The 26,936-nt window shown below is 33.2% G+C and overlaps 1 protein-coding gene across 1 annotated transcript in view; it reads right to left on the reverse strand.

Annotated features, from left to right (window-relative positions):
* Window positions 1-26,936, reverse strand: part of LOC145295923 (dihydropyrimidine dehydrogenase [NADP(+)]-like) — a 166,912-nt gene that overhangs the window by 31,854 nt on the left and 108,122 nt on the right. Inside the window, 6 exon segments of the mRNA XM_080141739.1 lie at window positions 5,246-5,419; window positions 6,831-7,093; window positions 9,547-9,667; window positions 10,603-10,686; window positions 10,786-10,854; window positions 20,294-20,458. Coding sequence (XP_079997865.1) covers window positions 5,246-5,419; window positions 6,831-7,093; window positions 9,547-9,667; window positions 10,603-10,686; window positions 10,786-10,854; window positions 20,294-20,458 — 876 coding nt within the window.

Consider the following 26,936-nt stretch of genomic DNA (forward strand, 5'->3'; position numbering starts at 1 on the left):
CTTTGTTACATTTTTTTTTCAGATAGTTTATGTGTGGGATGAATGTTAACTTTTTGTCAAATAAAATCCCTAAGAATTTGTATTGGTCAGTATGGGCGTTCCTTCCATGGTTAGGACAGGATCATTATGCATGTTCTTTAGTTTGCAGAAATGCATGCATTTCGTTTTTCTTTTGGAGAATCTAAATCCATTCTCTTCCGTCCATCTCATTACTTTGTTTAAGCACAATTGAAGCTTCCTTTCTATTATAGATATATATCTAGATCTACAGCATATTAGGAAGTCATCCACATATAGGGAGCAATCTACCCCAGGGTTAAGGTTTTTTACAATGTTGTTAATTCGGATACTGAACAGGGTCACTGACAGTATACTCCCTTGAGGTACTCCATTCTCTTGTTCCTTCAAGTCCGAGAGAGCTGTGCCAACCTTTATTCTGAACTGTCTATTTTTAAAAAAAATTTCAATAAAAATTGGCATTCTGCCTTTTAGTCCAAGCGCCTTCAGATCCCTTGTAACACCGTACTTCCACACAGTATCGTAGGCTTTTTCCATGTCAAAAACCACTGCTGTTAAATGTTCCTTCCTTACAAAGGCTTCTCTGATGAAGGTTTCAAGTCTGACTATGTGGTCTATTGAACTTCGGTTTTTCCTGAATCCTGTTTGAAATTCTGTAATAAGATTCTCTGTTTCCAGGAACCAGATTAGTCTTTTGTTTATAATCCTTTCCATGGTCTTACAAATGCAGCTTGTTAGAGCTATTGGCCTGAAATTCAATGGATCTGAGACGTTACTTGATTGGGATTGGATGTTTGAGTTTTCAGATTTGGGGATTGGTATTATTGTGGCCTCTTTCCAGGTCTCGGGTACGTTTCCACTGGACCATATAATATTGAAAATTTCAAGTAGGTATTTCATTGAGGTTTCTGGAAGTTTTTTGAGGATTTCATATGGAATTTCATCAGGCCCTGTAGCTGTGTCATGGGATTTGGTTAGCGATTCTTTTAATTCAGGCAAGGTAAGAGGTTGGTTGTATTTTTCAGTATTTCTCTTCCTTTTCTCTAATCTTTTTGAATTTCTCTGTCACATGATGAAATTTTTGATAAATTATCTGCCAGGTTATTGGAAATGTCTTTTTGATCGGTGTATATTTTGTTGCCTTTAGAGATGTGGGATATTGGTGTACTACTACACTTTCCTTCTATTTTCCTCATCATGTTCCAAACTGTTTTCACATTAATTTTGGATATATAATTTCTCCATGTTCTTTTGGATTTCTTTATGATTCGTCTGGCTTTTGCTCTGTTGTTTTTGAAGAAATCCAGATTTTCGCTTGTTGGGTACTTTTCGAATTTTCTCAAGGCAGCTCGTCGAGCTCTGATAGCTTTTCTGCATTCTTTTGTGAACCAAGGTTTGTTGTGATTGTTGGTTTTGGTTGTTTTTGGTATGGTATTATTTGCTATGTTTGTGAGTGTTTTAATGAAGTAATTCAAATGGTCATCTTCATCATTCTTTTCGATAATTAATTGGTTTTTGCACTGTTCCTGGAAGTCTTCCCAATCCGCTTTATGTAGGTTCCATTTGGGTGTTTTTTGTTCAGTACTAGTACTTAGACTTTCCAGGATGATTGGGAAATGATCACTCCCACAGGTGTCATTGTGTACTTTCCAATCATAGTCCATATATATGGAAGGATCACATAAGGTAAGGTCAATGACGGTGAAAGTACCTGTTGCTGGGTACATATAGGTGTAGTTTTGATTATTAAGGAGGCATGGATTATTTTTATTTATTATGTTTTCTATTTCTTTTCCTTTTTTATTTGTTTCTTTACTTCCCCATATTACATTGTGACTGTTGAAATCTCCTAGTAGAAAAAAGGGTTTAGGGAGTTGTTTTATTAATTGAGTTATCTCAGTTTCGTTGATTGTATCTTTTGGAGGGATGTATATTGAGCAAAGTGTTATAGTTCTATGTAGAGTCACTGAAACTGCAATTGCTTGCAAGTTTGTGTTTATATTTATTTGTCTTTGAGGGACTTCATTCTTCATGAGTATTGATGTGCCTCCAGAAGCTCTGTCTGTATCTTTATTTATGTAGTTGTAAGATGTGTAGTGTTTTATGTTGATGGTATTATTTTCTTTCAGAAAGGTCTCCTGTAGACAGACAAGTGCTGGGTTCATATTTGTTATTAATAATGTGAGTTCATTTTGGTTTGCTTTTATCCCTCTGATATTCCATTGTAATATTTTGTTCATCATTTGGAATTGTGTTCAACTTCCATCGTCTCCAATCCCTCAAATCTATTTTCTGTCGGAGTCCCTGTTCGAGATATAGATCGGGATCTTTCTTTTCCTGTTTTTGTTTGTTTTTTTTTTTGTCTGGGGGGGATTTTTGATTCTTTTCTGGCTTGTGATGTGTTTGATGGTTGTTCGGTTGTTTTTGTAGAAATAGTTTGTGGTTTTGTTTCTTTTTGTGGTTCAGTAGTGTCTTTACTTAATATTATCCTTGGATTGGTTGCAGACATTGCACTATTCATTTCCCTCATTTCTTCTAATAGTTCTTTCATTTCCTTTATTAGTTTGCTTAGGACATCAATTTTCTTGTCAGTTGTATCCGTTACATGTATATGACCATTTTGATTGTTGGTTGGAGTAGTTTTTTTAGTTGCATCTGCAAATGTTTTAGTTTCAATGATTTTCTTGGCCTCTGGGTAGGATATATTCTTTATATATTTTAGTTTGGTCACTTTTTCTCTTTTCCATATTTCATAATATCTAGAGCCAGCGCCATGGTTTCCAAGGCAGTTGGCACACTTGAAATCTTTTCTGCAGTCAATGTGTGGGCCACTTTCTCCACATCTTCCACACACTGGTAATCGTGTGCACTGATCTTGATGGTGTCCAAACTTCTGGCACTTGAAGCATTGGAGGGGGTTTGGAATATAAATTTCTACATTTATTTTCATATATCCAACTTTCACTTCTTTGGGTATGGTGAGGGAATCAAAAGTTAGTATATGTGTTGGTATCGATTTTCTCACTGTTTTTTTTTATTTTAACTCTATGAACATCTAACACATTCTGTTTCTGTAAGTTTGTCTCGATTTCCTCCAAGGGACAAAGTGCAAGTTCGTGGCTTTTCACTACTCCTTTGCAGGTATTTAGGGTTGGATGTCTGTAGCATTTGACTTTGATGTTTTCAAATAATTTTAGTTTCAATATTTCTTTAGTTTGTTCTTCGTTATGGGTTTCTATTAGTAGGCTGCCATTAAATTGTTTTTTAATAGACTTTGGGTTTAGAGTTTTAAGATTTTTTTCAATTTTAAAAGGTGATAGTTTGCTCAAAGGAGTTTCCTCCATTGATTCTATTACTACGAATGTTGACTTCCTTGGTTTTATCGTCTCTTCCTCAGAGCTACTGATGTCAGAGACATCAGAGTGGGTTCTCTTTGGGTGGTTTTTGGGAGGAATAAGCCATATATTTTGTTTTCTTTTTTCGTCATCTTTGTTCCCCACCCACCTCGGAGTCCTATTTGGGAAGAGCCTGGGGGAAAACCCATTCACCCAGCCTCCACCAGGGATACAATGATGATATAACCGACTTTGGTGGTATCATAATGATTATCTGTTCTCTCTTGATATTGCTATGGGATCTGTAGCAATCCTGAGGGGTTTACAGCCTCGTCATCGATATTCACACCTAACCGATTGACCCTCAGCCACCGCTTTCTATCATATATTAGGGAGTAGGGTTATTTGTGGGAGAGGGGGGATGTGTTGTATTAGTAGTGAGTTTTTGGAATGGGCAATACATGGTGGGGCTTGGCGTGACTGGCCGATTGGTTGGATCGGGCCTCTCCGACCGCCCGTTGCCTAAACTTCTATGTATCCTGGTTTAGGTTCGCTCAATCACTAGGATCACATCCTAAGACATTACGGGTAGCAACCCACGGCTAACTGGTTGCTCCATTGAGGGATTTTTACCCTCTGCAGGGGGGCAGTCGGTTTGTTCTCATGCCCTACCGACAGGGCAAAAAATAAAAAAATAAAAATAAATAAATAAAAATAAATAAATAAAATAAATAAATAAATAAATAGATAATTTAATAGAATATATTTGTTTTCTTTTTCTTTCTTTTTTGTTGTTTCTTTTCCTTTTTAAAATCTGTTTCTATTCTACCTATAGTTGGGGCCCTAACAGGTACTACCACTCCGGGTCAGGGTGGACCTGGGAGCAATGGCAATTAAAAGGTGGCTCCACACTCCCCAAGCCTGTAAGCCGGACCTCACCATCGGATGTAGTTTAAGGTCATATCCAGGACCGGGAGTAAGGTAGGAAAAAATAAAATAAAAAGGGGAGGGAGATAGGCTGTTGTTTTTGTTTTTGGTTTTGCAGAAAATAATTAAGTTTTACAAAAAGGATCAGAAAAAAAAAAAAAAAAAAAAAAAAACGTCAATGTAGGTGCATTTCGTGTCAGGAAGCCACAGGGCAGCCTGATCTGGTAGCACCAGGCAAAAAAGGGATTGTGAGATTTTTACAATAAAGGGGAGACAATCACAGGAAGAGTTCCAACAGCTACTGCCTCCGTCGTATCCTGTGCATTCGTCTCTCTGACTGGATCTCTACTTCGACTACACACTAGATGTAATATCCTTGGCCTGGAGGAAACTGCTGAAAAGGAAACTCTAGTGGTTCAGTCACATACTGTGCCGGTCAGGGGCGAGTTCATCCATCAAATTGGTGGCGTCCATTGCATCCACTAGTTAGTGCCAAGGTGGCCAACTTAAGACTTTGCTTGTGACAGTAAAAGCAGATATGGAGATTATGTCACGGTCCTTGCATTTTTGGTGTCCGTAACTGGAACCGTGAATGGCTGAATTATGCCATTGACTCTCCAGCTGACTGATAGGGGTAGATGTCTGACGCGAGATGCAGTTAATACCATTGGGGCCGGCTCAACCTATCCCAGGTGAATGCCGCTACAGATACAGGTAGGTACAAAATATAGATATCATTCCGTGAAGAGACTTATTTCTTTTGATAGCATAAAACATTGAATTTAGTGTTTGCACTATAATATAATGAAACATAAAATATTATACAAATTGAAAAAAAACCCCAAAAACTGAATTTACTAAATAAAATTAAAAAATAATGAATTTATTAAAGTTGGCAACTAAATGTAGATTTGAAACAAATACTAGTCTATTTATAAATGACAATGCTAACATGAAACACTGACCTTTCCTTGTAGAATCTTTGGAACTACTTTTCCTTTTTGGTGGATTGGTGTTGGTGGACTTTGGCCTTCCCAATCATCAAGTTCTGCTATAGATCGCAAATATAATAAAGTTTGAAGACCAGTGATATAATCTTTGATTAATGTAAAGTCCTGATTTTGAATAGCACTGCACACCTGAAATTAGTTTTAATGCATATTATTCATAGAAACAAATTTGTATGAATGGCCACACACATTTTTCACAGAAATATTTTCATCAAACCCACTCTTTACCTACTTTCCTGGATAGAAAGTAGGTAAATAAGATACAAAAAGGATGAAAAGGGTAAAAAGCAGATGAAACCTTTTGTAAAAAATCAGATTTTTTGTGAAATTTTAATAAATATTTGACATCAATTAATAAATATTCCAAGTTTCAGTTTATCTGGAGTATTTATAAGTTTTTTTTTAAGAATAAAATGGGCAAAACCCATTTGAAAATTTATACAGATTAGATTTGCATTGGATTTGATCCATAATAGACATCAATATATTAATTTTTTTCTGAAAAGCTTAAATTGTAGACATTTCCTAGAATCAAAATCAATTTTGATCAAAATTAGAATAAGGATTCTAGATATAAAGTTAAGTCTCATTGTTTCTTGACTTTAATCTGTGTAAGGGAACATAAAAGTTGTGCAAAACTGTTCTGTTCAGAGAATTTGTTTTACTCATTCTAAGATGGGTATTCAAGTATGTACATATAGACAAAGGCAAATGTTAATAGTTTTTGCTGTATAAAGAATACAAAGATTAAATAAGAGAGTATAAAGAAATCACAATTATCTGCTTAGTTTGTAGAAAGGGAGATGCAATTCAGTCTTTTGGTACATGTAAGCATTGAACACACAAAAAGTGCAGAGGAATTATTGGTAGGCTGAGAGAGGATAACAAGTTTATATTTAATAAGTGTAAGACAATGGAGATGGATACGATGTGGATATTGAATGGTAAAGCTATTGAACTTGTCGAGAAGTTTTGTTATCCCATTAGAGCACATGGTGGAGCAGATGCTAGTGAGATTGCAAGGATGTGGAGTGGATGAAGTAAGTTTAGAGAAACTGCTTTACTAACCAGTAAAACGAAAAACTGTCGACCAAGGAAAGAGTCACGTGCATGCAGTGTAATGATGTATGGAAGTAAAAGCTGGTTAATGAAGGTTTAGGAAAAGAAATGATATGAGAATGATACAATGTGTAATGCAAGTGTTAGACTAGATTTGGTGAAAACAGAAAATTAAATCTGGACAATATGGAAGATGTGTGCAGAACAGCAGACTGATTGTATGGCCATATTGAATAAATAGATGAGAGTTCTTGGGTTAGTAGATGTAGAACAGTTGAGGTAGTAGGTTCAGTATACAAGGTAAAACCAAGGAAATGAACGTGAAAGAAGGATACATAAAGGTTTGGCCAATTATAGGCTAGTTTGGGGGTCAATTTTTTTAAAGCCATCTGGTATGTAAAACGAATGTTAAACTAGATGATAGAAATAAGCCAAAAATACATTTATAAACATTCAAACAAAATGCAAAGACTTTCTTTACCTGAAGTACGGATGCACCAGCCATTAAGTATTGCAGGCCTGTATTTGCACTATCAATTCCACCTGCGGCTAACACAGGATAACCAGGAAAGGCTTTACTTATCACACTCACTGCTTTCAAGGCAATTGGTCGAATGGCATTGCCCGAAACGCCTCCATAAGTTGTATTTTTTTCTTTGCCAACAGAAGGCCAGGGAGTTCCATTGGCTTTTAGGCCCATAAGACCTGACACAGTGTTGGTTGCAGTCACACCATTAGCACCACCTATTCATCAAATAAAAATGGAAAAAGAAAAATGGCAGTTTTTAATATTAACGAGGTAGCTCAACCGATGCAATTCTTGACGGACGAATGTGCTTTTATTTTTTTCTTTTACATAAAAAAAAAAAAAAAAAAAAAAAAAATGGAGGCTCAGTAGAAGAAAAACTATTTTGTTTAATTGCTTAAAACATTTTTTCTTTAACCCAGAGTAAAGGAATATTATTCATTTCATAGCAACCTTTTTGGAGTAAAGAGCAAACTTACTTGATTTTTATGCTTATATCTTGTCCAGCGGTTCTGAAAATTTGTGTTTGCTTGTTATGCAAGTTTTTTTTAAACAATTGTAAACCAAAAACGTTATGTTGGATATAAATTGTTATAAATAAATTTAGAATATATAAGCTCTGTTACTAAATATTGAGCTTAGCTTTTTGTAATTGAAATTTAATACCTTTTAAGAATCAATTTGATTTACATAAATTTAATTTATATTGATGCTCTCATATATATAAGTATTATAAAATAATTATTTTATATCAATTTCTGATGTGATAAAGTATGCTCAATATTGGGAATAGAATATTATTAGAGAAGAGAAAATAAAACATAAAATCATATATTCACAAGTTTGTTATAGTCTAATAGTAGAACAGAATAGTTTATAAACTATTTTCTCTTGTACTATTTGAATTTTATAAACTTAAAAGTATGTGACTTTACATTTGTATTATTTTCTCTATCAAATCAATCATCAAAGTCTTGTATAAAGATGAAACATTGCTGAATATATGAAATAATTTTCCATCACATGTGTATGTAATATATATATATATATATATATATATATATATATATATTTAAAAAAAAAAAAGAAAAAAAAAAAAAGGCTTCCTTCAGTCTTGACAAACTATGGATACCCACTGTAAGGGTAGCTGCCCCTGAAATTTTTGTGGCAAGAGTTGCGCAATCTTCAACCACACCTCTCCTGATGCGACATTGTTAAATACCAGTGGCAAGTGAAGGTTCTGGACGACTGGAAACAATGCTGAGATAAGCGGAAAGTATATACAGCGCCTAGAATTCCCAAATGGTCACTCATCTGATACTAACAAGGCTCAACGTTGCTTAACTTCGGTGATCTGACAAGAACTGGTGTGTCAACGTGATTATGCCATATTACATCTATGTATACATACACTAGATGATTTATAGATTCGGAGCTTTTATATATCATTAAAGTGTGAATCTTGTTATTTTTTGTTTGCCCTCATGCACAATGGATGATGTCACAAAAGGATGACATCATTCAGCAAGAAGATTGCGAATAACCATGCACAATTGTTAGGTAAATGCCGGGCAATGCCGGGTATAAAGCATTTATTCAATTATCCATCTACCTACCTATCTATCAGGTATAAAGCATTTATTCAGTTATTTGTGTATCTATCTAATTGTCTAGATATCTAGTGGGACCGGATCCGACATGTCAAAGGTTCCAGTTTAAATAAGCAGAGTTAATTTTAGTGGAGTTGGTTTTGAGACACCAAAGAGACAGGATGGGTCTCCCCATAAAGGAGTGACAATCTCAAAATGGAGACGGAGAAACCCAAGCCAAATAGAGTCATTCACTCCAGTTCTGCTGTTAAGAAATGCCTGGAAGTGAATAAAGAATATATAATATAAAAATATACAGCATCATGTGCTTGCCTTGCATGCAGCTTGTTATAACAGAACTGGCCCCCCACAAGGAGCAGCTGCAGAAACAGGTATGTTGCCAGGTTTGTATATTCTGTGTTCTGACACACACACCCACAACCACTAGACGAGTCACAGCCTGTTTAAAAAAAAAAAAAAAAAGTTAAAAATAAACTTAAATGAAGCAGTTGAATACGTAATAGGTAAACAACACATACTTTTTAACACAATGGATGACAAGCGGTTGTAACTTGGATTTGCATACATTTAATAATATGACAAATACTAACCTAAAGCATCATAAGTAGTTTAGTAATATTAAATACTACTACAGCTCTTATCCTAGCACTGTCCAGGATATTATACTTAAGGAATTTTCAGGTTCCAACATTAAATTATGAGTATTGGTAATCTCTATAAAACTCAACATCTCTTTAGGATTGTGTTCCAATAAGAAAAAAAAAAAGGTTAGAGAATCTACATTTATCCTTAATGTCTGGATCTACCAGCTAATATTTATATTTGTTTTCTGGAATATTTATTAAAATAAAATAAGAAAAAACAGCAGCAGGTTATGATAATAACAAAGGTTATAATATCCAACTGTAAATCCTAAGTTTTTTTCTTGCCTAGAGTAATTTTATTATATTTTTGTTATGCTAGATGGAATAAACAGAGATTTGTATTTTTGTTTATTCAAGAAATTCTGGTCATTTTTCTAAATTATAAGAAAGAAAAAACATTTCCTCAACATTCTTTACCTTCTTTCGCAGCACTGGCAATTTGCAAGATTTGTGTCACATTTGGAGTCATTTTGGGAAAGAAAGGAATCGTAACAGCTTCCCTTACCCATTCGCATATGGACTTCACCATTTTTGGATCCTATAAAACAAAGAAACTAACTTTTCATTCTTTTGTAAAACTTTAACAAGTTGATTATTGGGAGAGAAAACAAAAGGCTAACAATTTAAAAGAATTGACCATTAAGAATGGCGAGAAATTGTAAGAAAAACATTTCAACATAAACCAAAACCCCTTAATGTATATAAATAATTACATCACTCAGTTTCTCATAAGTAATGCATGGTAAGGGGTAATAGCTAAGGTCACAATTATGTATCTTTCTATGTGCGTTTGTAATTATAAGGCATGTGTAGGATATTCATATTGTCTTTGAATTTGTAAATGTGATGCAAGCACAAATTGTTTACAATTATGCAAATGAGTTTGATTTGACTTTAAATGACATGGCAAAATCATATGTAGTGTATTCATACATCTTCTGTTAGGTTTTTCTTATTTTATTAATTTTGTAAGTTTAACATAAATTGTTGTAACCTGGTCATAACTGAAAAATGTTTCCATATTATCAGTTGCTCAGGTAGGATAATAATTTTAAATTAACTTTAGTAAAGTATGTCATGCTGCCAAATAACATGGTACAACAATGACAAATAAAAGTTTGCTGCTCAGAAAATCTCAATTATGTTATAGTTAGAGAAAAGAAAAAAATAGAGTTTTTCTTCATTCAAATTTCTAAATTTCGAAATAATCTTTGACCCCTCCCCACCACACACAAAGATCAAGTAAAATGTGATTTTAAAAAAATTGTCCAACACTTTTAAGCTACTATTGCCATTCTTCATAAAATTAAGTGAATTTCAGTACAAATGATAAATTCAATTAATAAAGATTTTGATTGCAGCCTGTTTATTTTTCTTTTGTTTCATTATTTGTAAAATACATACACTGCCAATAAATACATAACATATTCATCTCTTAATTCTTTCAGTTTCAAAAATAACAAAGCTACTCACTGTTCCACAAGCCAAGCCCATACCAATTTCTTTCATGCCATGGGGACAAGATAAATTCAATTCTAAAGCATCCGGACCAGCATCCTAAATCAAGTGAAAAAAACAGGATAAAATTTGAAAGGAAATTTGTTTATTTAAAAAAAAAAAAAAAATCATTCAATTTTGTCAATTCTGAATTCTTACTTGAGCAATTTTAGCCAAAGTCTGCCAGTCTTCCTTGTTAAAGGCACACATAATACTTCCAATAACAACCTAAAAATAAAAGAAAAGTTTAAAGTTGAAGCGAAAGACATTAAGATAAATACTAGCTTAGCTCAATATAATTATACAAGAAAGTAAGTATTGAATATTTTCATTATGTCAAGATATGCATAACATGGTTTGGGAATACAAACAAACCTAAACACATCAGTGTCAATCAGTATGCACGCATTTACAACAAAAGGTGACAAAAGAACTGGACAAAAGTATATATATTTATTATAGTTTGCTTTCACTGATTTTAACAATATAAACATACAAGGTAGATTGTACATACAATCAACACACATACCTAAACAATTGGATGTATATGACAGTAATAAGATTAAGTTGTATGAAACACACAAGAAATTTACATATGTTTCTGAATTTATGAGATGAGGACTGATAATTTGTATTACTCCGACTAGAGGTCTCAAATGATTGGATGATTTTTATGTACCGTTTTTTATGGGTCATTAGCCGGTTAAAATAGTTTTAAAGTGGTCAAAAATGGGTAAAAAATTGAAAGAATTGTTACGTTGGTACAGTGGTAACATCATCAGCTTTGAATGCTACAGTATTGCTTTCTGTTTCGATTCTAGCTGATGGCATCCAAATACTTTTTTTTTTACTTTTGAAATCACAACTTAATATCTACAAAACCTGGACAAATTAAAATATCATATTTGAGCATATTTTACGACCGGGCAAAATAATACTAAGTAAAATTAAGTTTCAAGTGAAACTCTTCAATCCTTAATGTAGGCAATACTATGAATTCAATTACAAATTAATTCTACTCGGTCATCGCTGACAGAATGAGAGCATGTTAACCTCATGGATTAAATAAAAAATTCCAATCAGATTCCTGAATTCGACGAGACACACCTGAAGAAGGTCAGAGGTTACATTGGCCAAAATATTGGGAGAATAACAATAAAGAAGAGAACAGTAGTTCAAATAATACAAATAAATTCATATTGTGTTACATACATCTGTAGGGGACTAGGATATATAAATACCCCAATCCCGTTACAAAAGAATAATGAAACGAATGGGAATTGAAGGAAACAAAGACTCAAGTAATGGATAAGATAAACGTCGTTTATTTGCTGTTGAAAGAAATGAACATTTTAGTTATAACATGTCCGCGCGTATGTAACCAATGTCCATTGCAGGACTGGTGTTGTAGCAAGAAAAGGAAATGTGTTTTCATCTCAAGTTTGGGTCACTATTGTTTGTTCGCACGTGGGAAGAGAAATAAATGTTGTAGGAAAATTGAGAATGGTAGTCCAGCGTGTAGACAAAGAGTGGATATTAGAGTTGTCATCAGTTAGTAGTCAGCTACGCGAAGGTGTTCTTAGTGACCAGTAGTAGATGGAGAGAGAAAGAGGGAGAATGTATACATACAGTCATTAGCTCGTGCCCCATACATAGTAGGAAGTGGGCGTGAGGTGCGCGTGCGCCGAAACGGCGGCGGCTTGTTAGCCCAACCTCTCTCGTTGAGAGTTGGTCCTAAAGAGAGGATTAGAAACAGCTTGTATCCATGTTTTATACTCGCTTCTGGAGTGTCTTTTGCGCATGTGTATTTCCCTAGAAAGCGGAAGTGACATCGCCATGTGTGTGTTCGTGTTCACGTGTGTGAGTACATGTGTATACGTAAGCGTGTGTGTATATATACATGAATGTGAGTATATACGTGAACGTGAATATGTGTACATGTGTGGACGTGAGCGCGTATGTTTGTGTGCGCGTATGTATATGACAGCTTGAAATATGAATGTGTGTTTTGTGTGAGACTTGAAAAAGGCTCGTACAAATCTTCTATAATATAAAGCTGAACGTGTGTGTGTCTGATCACGAATAGGCTCCTATATGGTTGACTATTTTAAAAAACTGATTACATATAATGATAGATGTATCGAGGATCAGGAATGGGTATGTTTGATCTGGCAGAATGGCGGTTCATAAAGTATGGAAATAAAAAATGCAAAATAAAAAAAAACAAACAACGTTTACAAGGGTTTTTGATATATATGTACATAAGAATACTTTGATAAGTATGTTTCAACTTTAATAGGGATGCTATAATAAAATTGTGGGGTCTGCGTTCGCGCCTGTACTCCATGGAAATATGGCACAAACTTTAAGACTTTTCTTATCTATTTGCATTAAGTATACTTTAATAATTATGTTTCAGTTTGAAGAAATATGGTATAATAAAATTATTGGGTGTCCGTTCACGCCTGACCTCCATAAAATGTAAATATGTCACAAAGTTTAACAAGTTTTTTTAAAAGGGGTGAGGGTCCACAATAACACCTTAACTTTTATCTTAATTCACGTTAGCTTTTATTTTTTTGAGTTGAATCATATAGTGTCAAATAAATTCACGTTCTTATTAAAGTGAAAACCAAAAAAAAAAGTTGGAACTTTAGACAATTCTCGACACAGATTTTGCATAACTTTTTTTTCTTCTCCACTTGCACATGGCACTCTTTCGAAAATAGATAAATAATAAAAAATAATGTTACTTGTTATCGCGTTAAAAGGAAAAAAAATCCTGCTCACATGATTACGTGTCTTTTTAAAACCATTTACATAACCTTTTTATTTTTATTTATATATTTAAGCTTTTTTTTTGTCAGTGTACTAGAAGAAATTCAGTTGATTACAACCCTTTCTGCGTGTTCTTTATATTACAATAGTACCACCCTGAATCCAATGGCACAATACTACACCATTCAATACTGTAAAACTGAAACGAAGCTGTTCTGCTTGAAAAGGGCGCCATTTTCTTATTCATATCGATTCTTTGCTTTAAAAAACTAAAGTAATTACATGTTTACTTTTTTTAATATCCAATTTTGTTGTTTCAGATTATTTTACTAAAGTAAGTAAAGCTTCATTATTTTTCAAAACTGTTTTTGTTTCTTTGTTTTTCGATATTTCGATATTATTTAATAACAGTGTTTAGCAGAAAGGCCAACAAACGACTACCCAAAAAAATAAATATACAAGAAATGTTACCATAGTCAATAAAAGTTCAGTTCATGTTTTTTTTTGTTTTGAAATAGTTTTTAGTGCTCTTTACTTGAAATAATTTCAGCGAACCGAAATTAAAACGAAATTTGAGGCGATAACTACTTAAATGAATTTTTATATAAACTACACATGCCATAATCGAATATTCCTCAAGCACAAAATAACGGAAAACATTAAAATATGTTTATAAATATTCCTTACGTTGACGGAACTCTTAAATTGTTAACACAGAATGCTCAGGTGCCCCTCTTTCAAATTGAAAATGGGGCTCTCCATTTCAAAGTCGCTGACATTTTGATTTTTTTTTTTTTAAACCGGTTTGTGAATGAAAAAAAAAAAAAAAAAAAAAAAAAAATTATGTTTTTACAAACTACTTAAAAATTCAAACCAATGAACTTTTCTACCATAAAAGAAACTTATTGACTATGGTAACATTTATGTCCTGTATATTTATATTATTATATATATAACATTTTCTCTTTGTAAGGAAACATTGTTGGTCACTCTTGGCTACGAATGGAAACAAAGTTGATATAAAAAAATATATTTTCGCAAAAATTATCTTTACTTTTATCATATTTTGCTTAGGGTAAAATTTTTGAGTATCAAAACCTATGTCTTTACAACCCTCTCGTTTTCATAACCTATCATACTTTCATCTATTACAGTCCATTTTCTGTAGGCTGTTTTTGAACCCAGTCAATGACGGGTACTTCTAGTATAATTACAGTATATATGCATTGTTTATATATATATTTTCTATATCTAAGAGAATTGAAGGTCAGTAAGTTTGTTCAGTCCAGTGAATAATGAGCAAATAGAAGGCAAAAGGTTAAAAATATGGACCTTGTGATCTCACGAGAACAGGATTCACATGTTCTCAGAAAACTTACTTTCCCCCCTCAAAAAAAAAAAAAAAAAAATTTTTTTTAAAGGGAGGTAATTTCGTTTTCCCTACCACAAAAATGAAAATGATAAACAAGTTAATGTAGAAAAAACTATAGCATTAGCAGTAAGTATACCTATATTAATAAAATGAAAACAATTTTCCTCCTTGTAATTTTCGATATCAGTAAACACTTCCTATGCACAATTTTTATGCTCACCACTTACAGTACAGTATATCCAAAATTAAATATAAATCTTGTCCACATGTTAAGAATGAGTTTCTAAATGACAATGTTATTTCAGCACGATACGTATCCACCATCATTACCTTCTGATTTCTTTGGTCAAAATCTTCATGTATTTAAGAAAACAAATGAAATAAAAGACTTGGATTCATCTGATTATATTTAAACATAAATCTTCTTATACATTTAGTCTTTAACAGAATAAAAAAGGGAGATGCTTCTACAGAATTTGAACCTAACTAGATAGAATTTTCAAACTAAACCTAAACTTACAGTTAGTTTCCAGTTAAAAATAACATTCCAGTTCAAACTCTGTAGATGTAGCCCTTTCCGATTATCATTTTAAATTATGTATAGATACATGTGGTACAAGTAAAAAAAATAAAACTATTTCACTATTTCAGAGGGAGAGAGAGAAAAAAAAAATCTGACTCCCTTACATTCTGTTTAAAAAACTTTTTTAATGTTACAAATCAGAAAGTTTTAGATAAAAAGTGTTACGTCAATTTATTTGAAATATAGTATTAGTTAATATTTGATATGTCCTAAGGTGGCCTATTAATTCGGACAATGAAAGATAAAGGATTCCGTGAAAGGAATAAATAAATATATACTGTAGTTTGAATACTGAGAAAGAAGTTTATTTATGTATTTACATAGACAAATAAAGCGTGTTAATGTCCAGGGAGGAAGTCTGTTTCTTACAAAGGGTCTGGTGAAAACAGGTGACTCGGTTCCTTATGTAGAAGGTTCCGGGTTGGTTACCTATCTCCACATAACACCTCCCCCAACCCAATTGGAGAATTTTGCATAATACTGTTTGATTTTAGGTCTGGGGCTCAGTTGGTTCTTTTCTTTTCACCCTTGTACTTTTTCTCCTCAGACCTGTTTGAAGGGGTGGAGCTGGTGGTGAAACTGGTATTCTCTGACCTGGAGTAGAAGATACTACTCTCGGAGTAGGTTGTGCTATGGATAGAGGAATATTAAAAGTGTCATACAATACGTCTAAGGGCAGTTCATTATCTTCTGTCTGTCTGTAGTCATCAGTGTGTTGAGGTCTTAGCTGATTCATATGCCTGTGACAGTCAAATTTACTACTTCTTACCGAATATAGCATATGCCCAATTCTTTTCATAATCATCCCCTCTTCCCAAAAGCTTTTCCCAGTCCTATAGGTCAAAAAGAATATTTTGTCACCAGGTTTGTAGAACCTTGTCGAGTGATTTTCTCTCGTTGCTGTTGTCTTGATTGCATTTGGTAAAGTTCTGTCTAATACGGATTTGATTTTCCATGCGAACATTAGTTCAGCTGGTGACAAACCAGCATTTGTGTTTGGGTTAGGAGTGATCCTGTATACAGACAAAAAATTTTCAAGACTCGTCTCATCAATGTCCATTCCTTGGTGTTTTCTTAAAGCTCTTTCAACAAATCTCTCTGCGAGGCCATTTGACCTTGGATGGTATATTGCAGTTGTTCAATGGATCGAGCCTTGCAGAATTCTTCAAACTCTTTGCTGGTAAATTGGGTGCCTTTGTCACTGATAATAGTTTTAGGTACTCCAAAACGACTGAAGAGACGTCTTAATGCATCTATAGTACTAGTCGACATCGGCTGTTTACCCTTAAGCACTTCCGGCCATTTTGTAAAGCTGTCGACAACCACTAAGAAGTAATGTCCATTCAACAGACCTGCATAGTCAATGCGTAACTGCATCCATGGTGTATATCCGCACATCAAGGCCTTCATTCTGAACATGCCTGGATGACCACTATGAAATTCTTTTAGCATTCTATTTTGCAGTGTGGTCGGTATGACGACTGTCTGCATACAATAAAGTTTGAGCAAATCGAAAATGGCGAAATTTTTTAGTCTTTCTTTGACTTGTCATTTAGCAGCACCTGGTTTTTCATTTTTACAATGAATTCATCTGTTTCTGCTGCCTTATTGATGTCGTCCAGAGTCACTGGTAGCTCTCGAATCATGTTGCACAGCAGTTTGGAGAGTTCTTTATCCTTTCTTAATGCAACTATCACTGTCCTCTAAAGGTTCTGCACACTTTTGAATCAATCTAGATTGTCCATCTGCATGTCCGATATTTTTGGATGAAATGTACTCCATTTTAAAATTATAATTCAACAGCAGGGTAGCTCCCATAAATCAAACAAAACGATTCAATCAATTCCGAAGAGGCAAAAATTTATACCTGGAACAACTGATACTTTCGTAGAAAAAGTTTTTGATCCAAGGGATACACTGCAATTAAATTCTCCCATGAATTTTAATCTCTTGCTGGATACTCCTTTGGCAATTTTACACGTTTTTTTTTTTCTAGTTTTGGACACCCAATCCTCTTCCAGGTCAATTCGTCGATAATTGAAATATGGCTAACTGTATCCAAAACTAGTTTCACTAAGTGACAATTTATTTTGGTGTTGACAAATTTTCTTTTACCTCCTTCTCTCACTTCTTTGGACAAAACCACATTTACTTTAGACTTAAATTTTTGTCTTTGTTTAGTTCGGCACTGGGAAACTCGGTGTCCGACTAAACCACATTTGGCACAAGGTTGGTCTTTAAAAGGGCAATTTTTTCTTAAGTGCAAATCTGCACAGCTCCAACATTCAAAACTTTTTCCTTTGTTCTTGGGAAATATTTTTTGTTATACCATTAGGGCATGGGATGTAGTTTTTTCCTCTAACCTAATGAAATTTCTAGATCTTGTTCCATAATCGATAAAATCCTTGATTTTAAATCCTTGTCCTTCAGTGCTGTCAGTCCCTGAACAAATATATAACACTGTCAACTGATAAATCTTTTAATTTAAATAGTTCACACTGGACGTTGACTTTACCTGTATATGTGACAATATCATCAGTTTCTTCTTTTTTGCATGTTCAAGCACTTATATCTTGTATGAAAAAGGCTGTCTCTTTCACCAAATATCTAGTCCAAAATTCGAACAGGTACCGAAAAAGAAATATCTTCCGGTTTCTTTGGTAAAATCAAATTTGTAAATTTTGTGTTTTTCCTCCGTACCCAATTTCTGAAGTAGGAGTGTGATTCTTTCCTTATCCGACCATTTCTCACACCTTTTTGTAAAAATCGTGTTGAACCTACGATAATAGGCAGGGAATGTATTACCTTGTTCTGGGTCGTATTTGAACTCCGCTAGAGAGTTGGCTATACCTTCTGCCGGAAAAAAATCTAGATGCGCCATCTTCAGATTTTTGTGACAACACAGTTTCACATAAACGATTCTCTGTAGTTTGCTGAATGACGAATGATTCAAAACGTTCTTGCTGAATCAACATCCGTTTTTGAAATTCAATTTGAGCTTTTTGCTGAGCGATCAAGCTTTCAGCTATCGTTTTTGTTAACTGTTATTTGTTCGGAAGACATTTTTTTTAACCACACAATTACAAAGTCAACATATAAAAAATTTTGTTCCAAAAGATAATGTTCCCCTTCAGATCTCGTCATGAAAAAAAAAAAAAAAAAAAATCAGTACTTGAGAAATGTTTGAAAAGAAAAAAAATTCACCATACAAAATATCAATAGTTTACAAATTTTCAGAAATCCTTTTCAAATACGTAAACTTCTTTTAAGAATTTCTTTGACAGAAAAACAATTTCCACAGTACAATTCGTTTTATTGTATTAACCAAAAACAAAACACCTCCGAATTGTTTTTAAACACGAGATGATATGACGTCAACTTTTCAGAAAGTTAAAAAAAAAACGCCAGTAAGAATATAAAAATTCTTTGTACTTGCGTGAATACCCGTCTTTCACTTCTTAAGAAATATTTCCTTAATTGGATATAAACTCTTTGAGAAATTTTTTATTTTATTTTGCATTCACCACGTGCTCACATTTTTCTTTTACGGAGTTCACATCTCGTCTCCATCGCCAATTTGATATGTTCTAAGGTGGCCTATTAATTCGGACAATCAAAGATAAAGGATTCCGTGAAAGGAATAAATAAATATACACTTTGGTTGGAATACTGAAAGAGAAGTTTATTTATGTATTTACATAGAGACAAATAAAGCGTGTTAATGTCCAGGGAGGAAGTCTGTTTTTATTGGGTTCTGTGAAAACCGGTGACTCGGTTCCTTATGTAGAATATTCTAGGTTGGTTACATAATATTATTTTAGGCAACATCATGGTAAATGATTAAAGCTGAATATTAGTTAAATTTTCAAAATTTTGACAAGTAAATTTGCTTCTTATTCAATAGTTTAAGGACTTCCAATTTCATGTCAAATTTTGAATATTCACAAAGTAACCGACTTGTCAACTTATTCACAAAGACACCGACATGCATTATAATGGATTTAATTTTGTGATTGCATTTTAATTTACGGCTTTTTATTAATATTATAATTGGAAAAGATAACTATATTCTTAGAACACTAAGAAAAATCGATTTTATTTGCTTTAAAACTACAGTACATTTTTTGGTGGAGGGACTCCTATTTAAAACTGTATTTCAGCAAGAACAATTCTAAAATCTATTTTCAATCAATATTTATTCTATAATTGCACAAATTTTCCTATCATGCTAAAATTGTTCATTTTCCCATTGCCCAATTTCTCAGGCAAGATTAAAAGTGTTTACATTATCGCCATTTTAAAACAATATTCTTATATAGTGGCCCTTTTAATATACAGGCATCTACCAAAACTCATCTATGCATAGATACCTGTAGATCAAATTTTCAAACTTTTCAATATTTCACGAATTTTGAATTAATTTATATGCAAAATGTAATTTTCGACAAATATGAAGCAAAATATTTATTTTGTACTCGATAACACCCACATTTAATTTCATACAATTTAAATAAAATATATTACTATTCTTTGAAATTTTAACACATTGAGTTTACATTTATTTTTTTATTTCTACCATGAATTCATATATAAAAATTTAAATAAATTCAATGTTATGTTTTGAAAAAAACAAAAAAACAAAAACAAAACAAAACAAAAAAAAACATCTCATTAACTCATAATAAACATAACATTACTTATATAATCTGCCCCCAAAATAGAAGACTAGTTTCAAATGTAATAATAAGTATGTTTTATTTTTCTTCTTTAAATAGATATCTTTTTTACATCCAGGAACTAGAAATCTATAGTTTATTGTCCACGTTCCCTCAGGACATTGTGAATCTGTAGTGGATCATGGCTATCAAATTACCACAAAGTTATTAGACATGCACACATGTTTCTTTAAATTTAATGACACATGGATTCAGTACCTTTTTAGGAAAGTCCTTCTTCAGCTGAGTAATGGCACTATACCAGTATTTTACAGTTTTTTCACTGATTAATTCAATGTTCATAAAAGAACCAAGATTAGGACCAAAATTATGGCCAAATGTTGTTCCTCTGATAATTCTTGGAGACACATTTGTGATGCAATCCTGAAAAAGAATTTAAAAAATGAAAAATAAGATATTTTCGAAAATAATTAAAGAGAAGAAAATTATTTTTAGAAAGTACTAGACTATCAGCGACCTGCTGGGTCAGTATATGTTATAGTTATGGAATAGTAAGTATACAGAATTAATGTATAATAAAGCAAAAATTGAATGCACGTGTGTGCAAACACAAACATGGCGACCAGTGAAAACAATACAGAATACATTTAATAATAAAGGTCTTAACATCATTGCCCTTAAATTAAATGAAAAATCCTTTATATAAGAGGGGTGCAATCCATTGGAAAAAAAAAAAAAAATAAGTACAAGGAATTGTACAGGTCCACCCTAGTTTTTCTTTTTGTGTGTTAACAGCCTTAAAAATATCAGGAAATAATCATCTGATTAAGTAATATTTTACAGTGAAACCTTTTCAAAGCAAATCTTAAAAAAAAAAAGAAAAAAGTCCTCTCCAGCCACACACATTAAGATATTTCTACGTATTTTTAAAATGTTTGGAACTTATACCCCCACCCCATTTCTCCTTTCTGCTCCCACCCTCACCACAAAATTATTACATGTCTCGCTACATCGCCAAGAAGAGGGGTCGCATTTTATATTAAATTTATAGAGGAAAGTGATTCCTCCCATGCTAAAATCTTGAATTTTAATTATTTAAAAAAAAAATTCCTTTTATATTATCTTAATATAAAAAAAAAAGATTTTGAGTTCTTTTTAGAAGGTAAACTATGCTAGGTTAGGTCATAAAAATAACAATTTTTTTTAAATATGTAAATTGATCAAGTATTTTTTTTTCTTTACATTAGAAAAACATTTTTGTTTGAAAACAATTCCAACTTGCAATGAAAAATACAAATAAAATAATTGTAAATAAATAATTTTGGACATGAAAAAGTTTTTTTTTTTTTTTTTAAATCGTTCTAGTTTTAATCACATGTAACTTGGGTAAAGAAAAAAAAAAAAAGAATATGTGCACCTGAACAATCGGCACCCTCTTACAATTTTTTTCCTTTTCATCTTTTTTCCACTATTTATGTAAAAAAAAAAAAATATATATATTTTTTTAAAGATTTAGAAGTTCAGTTTCACATACAACATTCAAATAATTTGAGCCCCATTTTTAGAACCAATTTACAGCCTCGATTTGACGTTTCAATTCCTTTCTTTAAAATCTTCATGCAAATAATTAACAGAATCTTAGTGAAATTCACTTAAGTTTTCAAGTATGTGTGTGTGTGTATATATATATATATATATATATATATATATATATATATATATATATGAGAGAGAGAGAGAGAGAGATACTAGCTGTACCCGGCCACATGTTGCTGTGGCTCAGTTTGTTAAAATGGAAAACATTCCTCTAGAAAAATTGCATTTTGTATTGTATATTTACTTTTAATATTTTCTGCCATTTTCTTTTCCCCTCAAAAAAAAGATTCCTTTTTTTACCATAAAAGGGGGAAGGTTTATTTTTTTTTGTCAGGAAAACTTGCACTTTTTTTTTTTTTTTTTAAAGAAATTTGGCAGTAAACTTTTTTTTTTTTTTGCAAACGGAATTTTTATTATAAAAAGAAAAGATGAATGCTTTATATGAACATGGTAAATAGTTAGGGGAAAGTAGAGAAAAGTTTTTTTTGTTCAAGAGAATGTACAAATTAATTTTTTGTCAACAGATGTTAAAATAAATAGAAAAAATACTCCCATAATTAATCAATTAATTATGCAAAAAAAATAAATAAAAAGTTGATTTAGTGTTTCAACATTTAAACACTGTTGAATCCGGTGAAATGAAATGGCATCAGGGAAGTGGGGGTCAAATTATGTATGAGTATCATTATTTTTAATTTCGTCTTGTGTTCAATTTTTGAAGAGGGCTATCAGCGATTGCAAACTAACAAATGTAACCAAAATGCGAAAAATTCAACAATAAAATAATTTTAATAAGTGCTCAGCTTCTTATAAAAAATCCTAGTAAATCAATTCCCCTTATTTGTTTTGCTGTTGTAAAAATGGAAGGGAAACTTAAATTTCGCTCCGTTTTATTTATTTTTTGGTTTAAATTGTGCTCCCCCCCAAATATAATCCGAAAAATAACGGTGCTTCTACACTTTATTGGCGAAATTGGAGACGCCATTTTACTTCACGTACTGTGCAAATCCTGTTTAGACTATGGCCGAAGCATGAAATAAATAACCCAAAATTTAAACTGTATAACGATTACCGGTAAAATAAATAAAAATAAATAAACCCACATCCCTGCTAAAAAAGGAAAAAAACAATCATATAAATTAATTTCTTGTTGACCTTTCAAAGTTGCTTGAATTCAAAATAACGTTTCTAATGATTTATCTGTTTGCAAAAAAAGAAAAAAAAGAAAGAAAACTAAACTCCTGTCACACTAAGTAATTTAGGTGACTGAAATAGGAATGGAAAGATTAAGGACCAAACTGAATTTCTGCAAAGGAAAAAAAGTGTTTGTACACGTGAAAAAAAAAAAGTTATGGCCAAAGCGTGAAATAAAAAATATTAAGAGAATGATTGTAGTTAAAACAAAAAATAAAAAAACAACCCACTTCCCCGTTATGAAAAGAAAGAAACATTCATTTAATTTTATTTGTAGTTGACCTTTCAAAGTTGCTTTAATTAAAAAAAAAAAAATATGTATCCAAATATTTATTTTTATGAAAAAAAATAATGAAAGAAAACTATTTTATAAAAATCCGATGTTGCTTTAATTATGAAATGGTTGTAATAAAATTCAAATTTTATCACGCCAAGTTTTCACTAAATGTCCAATTATATATAGATAAATTATTATAGAATAAATGTATTAGTTTTGTTTCGGTTTTCATATGGCGCTCGGCCAGTTGAAACCCTGATGAATATGTCATGTGATTGTCTGTAATAAACAAAAATGTTCCATGAAAAACTGTCCTGTTCTCAATTAAATAGAAACATTTTTGTCGTAATGTTATAATGTACCGGCATATCATTCTATGCAGAAATTCCTAAGCGCCTTTAAGACTAATGAATATAGGTGACTGAAATAGGAATTTTACGAATAAGGACAAAAATTAATTTCCCAAGGGAAGAAAATGTTTGTACACGCGAGGGAAAAAGTTATGGGGAATTTTTTGCACGGCGAGTTTACAAATTCAGTTAATTTTTGAATGTTATAAATCCAATGTAAAAATCCATTTCGAGATCAATAATAGTTTTCTTGGTATAATTCAAAGAAAATTAGTAAAGTCAACTCCTAAGATAATGAATTAAAAATAGCAAACAGGAAAACACCTTTGTGCTAAGAAAAGCGTAAGTAGTGAAATTCATTTTGCTTTGATTTATATCGTAACAATGTATACAATCGCAATGAAATCTGAAAAATTGGAACGTCCAAGAAATGAAACGAAAGCATACGAAACACAATAAACCGGAACTGAGGTTAATAGAGATGCATTGTTTACATTTTTAAATGTAGTATTTCTCTATCGGAGTCTGTGACTTTTATAAAGCACACATGAAATGATTTGTTACTAATCGAGATTGATATGTGTGTAATCGCTTTAAGTGAAAGTTTGACATCTTACATTTTGTAATGCGCTAACCATAAAATTGATCTTTAACTCTGTAATCGGGAAAAATTAAACAGAAGACAAAAACATCGAACGAAACGAAAAGGAAATGATATAATATATGGTAATGAATAAAGAAGGAAAAAGGAGTGAATCGTTTGTTTTTCCTAGTGTAATAATGTTTCCAAATAAAGTGTAAATAAGCAATGTACAATTAGGCATGGTGCGTTTCCTGCAATAGGAAGCATTTCAGTTTTTGTATGCAACTACAAAACCCATAGTCGGTAGTCCCTTGTGAACGATAAAGCGGCGGTGTAAATGGGGAGCAGGAAAAGGAGGAATTAAATAGAGAGAAAAGTTTTACAACTTCCATTGATTCTTACCGGTTTTGGCAGTGAGCTCTCACCAGAAAAAATATAGGAATGTACCATTATCGAGCAAGTGTAGAGGTAATATAGGCCTATAGCACACCTCAGATAATGCGCTGCAGTTTGTGCACATTACATTTGCATAAAATGTCTTGAGCTTTAATCCTATTAAGGTCGAACTCCGAGAGGAAAAAATGAGTTCATTTTATTTATATAGATAGATAGAAGAGAAGAGAAAAGAAGATAAAGATATATATATATATTTTACAAAGGGGTCACCAGTTAGCAAAGTCTGGAGGCAACTCGAGGGTAAGAATAAATGAGTATATGATAGTCATCAGGACAACAGCATAGTAATCGTCAGGGGTGGAAATTGGGTATAACTTGATTTAAGGAAGAGGCTCAACATTAGCTTTTTCACATTGGACTTTAAAATGACCATGTTGTAGTCAGTTGGAAAGCAAACCAATAGAACAAAGTTCCAAAGGCCGGCAGCTTTAGGAAAGAAGCTTTGTTCAGTGAATGTGTATCGATTTAGGCATAGATAGAGAGTGAGGGAAATTGTTAACATTGGTTGTAGCTAGATGAGTGTTTTTTTTTTCTAAAAGTTTGGCAAAGGAGGGGCCATAGATTGAAGCTCAAATGAGCACTTGCCATAAAAATAATGATAGAGCAAAAACAGGCTTGACACGTCTATGAGAAAGAGATTGCAGGGAAGAGAAAAAGGCATCACCTACTAGGTTTCAAAGGCAATTTTGAAGCCTGTCAAGGCAGGATAGGTGCTCTGAGCAGCTCCTTCCCAGATGTAGTAACAGTACTCCATTCTAGGACGTACTTTGCTCTTATACAGATAGAGGATTACATTAGTAGTGAGATATCTTCTGGGGCGGTTCGATGATCACACCATTTTTCTGGCAACCTTACAATGAATTTGATGTACCTGCTTTATTTCAGTTCAGGAGTGGAGATCAGTCCCAGAAGCTTGTTAAAACATTGTGCTTCTAAGAGGCATTCATTTCAATTGGAACCAGATGGAAGCCACAGTGTTGATGATGGAAAAAGAAAAACTTGGTTTTAGATTCATTAAAATTAACCACTTTTTCCCAACTGAACCACATGGAGGTCACCACTTATCAAGGCCCGGAAGACACTCGGGAATAAGGATTATTGCATGTGCAGTAATCAATGGGATAGTACTGTAGAAATTGTTAGTATTGGAGATTTGACAAAGTGTCTTAAGGGGGCGATTCATCAGGAATTTGTTTATGTTGGACTTGAAGACATCTAAGTTGTAGTCAGGTGGGAAACAGGCAAACAGAAAAGAGACTTCCACAGGCATGCACTTCTAAGAAAGAAGCTTTGTTCATGGAATCTACGTTTTAATTTAGGCACAGATAAGGTGTGGGGAAAATTACTGACAGTGGTTTCAGCTAGACAGGTGTTTTTTATGAAAGATTGGCAAGTGGGTGGGTGGGACCAGAGATTGGAGCTCAGACGAGCACCTGCCATGGAAATAACGATACAACAAAGACAGGCTCGCAGCATCTCTTCTGTGGGAGAGAGGTTGCAGGGAAGAGAAAAAGGCATCCCTCACTAAGCTACGAAGTCTATTTTGTACTCTGTCAAGGTAGGATAGGCTGCTTTTAGCAGCTCCTGCCCAGATGTGGCAGCAGTACTCCATCCTTGGATGTACTTGGCTTTTATATAGATAGAGAATTGCATCAGTAGTGAGATATCTTCTGGAGCGGTAGAAGTATCCTACCATTTTCCCAGCGACCTGGGCAACAGACTTGATGTACATGTTCCATTTCAGATCAGGAGTAAAGGTCAAACCTAGAAGCTTGTCAAAACATGGAGCCTCCCCAAGACGAGCCATCCATTTCAATTGATGCCAGATGGGGATCAGAGCGTTGATGATGTAAAGATAGGAGCTTGGTTTTTAGATGCATTAAAAGTAACCAGCCACGTCTTCCCCCACTGTACCATGTGCTCAAGATCAGAGGCGAGAGAATCAGAGAGAACTTTGTCATTTACGGCCTTTGATGTGTTGCCATAGATGGTCGTGTCATCAGCATAGATACCAACGAATAATTTAAGTATGTGTTTTGGGAGATCATTGATGTAGATCAGGAAGAGAGTTGGGCCCAGGATGGACCCCTGAGGGACTCCAGCATTAATACTCTGGGCTTCTGATTTCTGCCCATCAACCACTACTCTTATGAGCCGATCAGAGAGAAATGATTTAATAATTGAGAAAACATTTCCAGTTATACCATAGCTGGAAATCTTGTGAAGTAGGCCTCTATGCCATATCTTATCAAAGGCCTTTGATATGTCAAGAGCAATTGCCCTAGACAAGAAGCCTTTGTCGAGAGATTCGCTAATCCTATGAGATATAATGGTTAGCACATCTGCTGTAGATCTAGCAGAACGGAAACCATATTGCATCTCACTAAGAAGGTTATTTCTGTTGAGGTGGTTGACTACTTCTCTACATAATATGGATTCCAGCAA

Source organism: Euprymna scolopes, chromosome 16 (genome assembly GCF_053919585.1).
Source record: "Euprymna scolopes isolate OS-2025 chromosome 16, ASM5391958v1, whole genome shotgun sequence".
NCBI lineage: Eukaryota > Metazoa > Mollusca > Cephalopoda > Sepiida > Sepiolidae > Euprymna > Euprymna scolopes.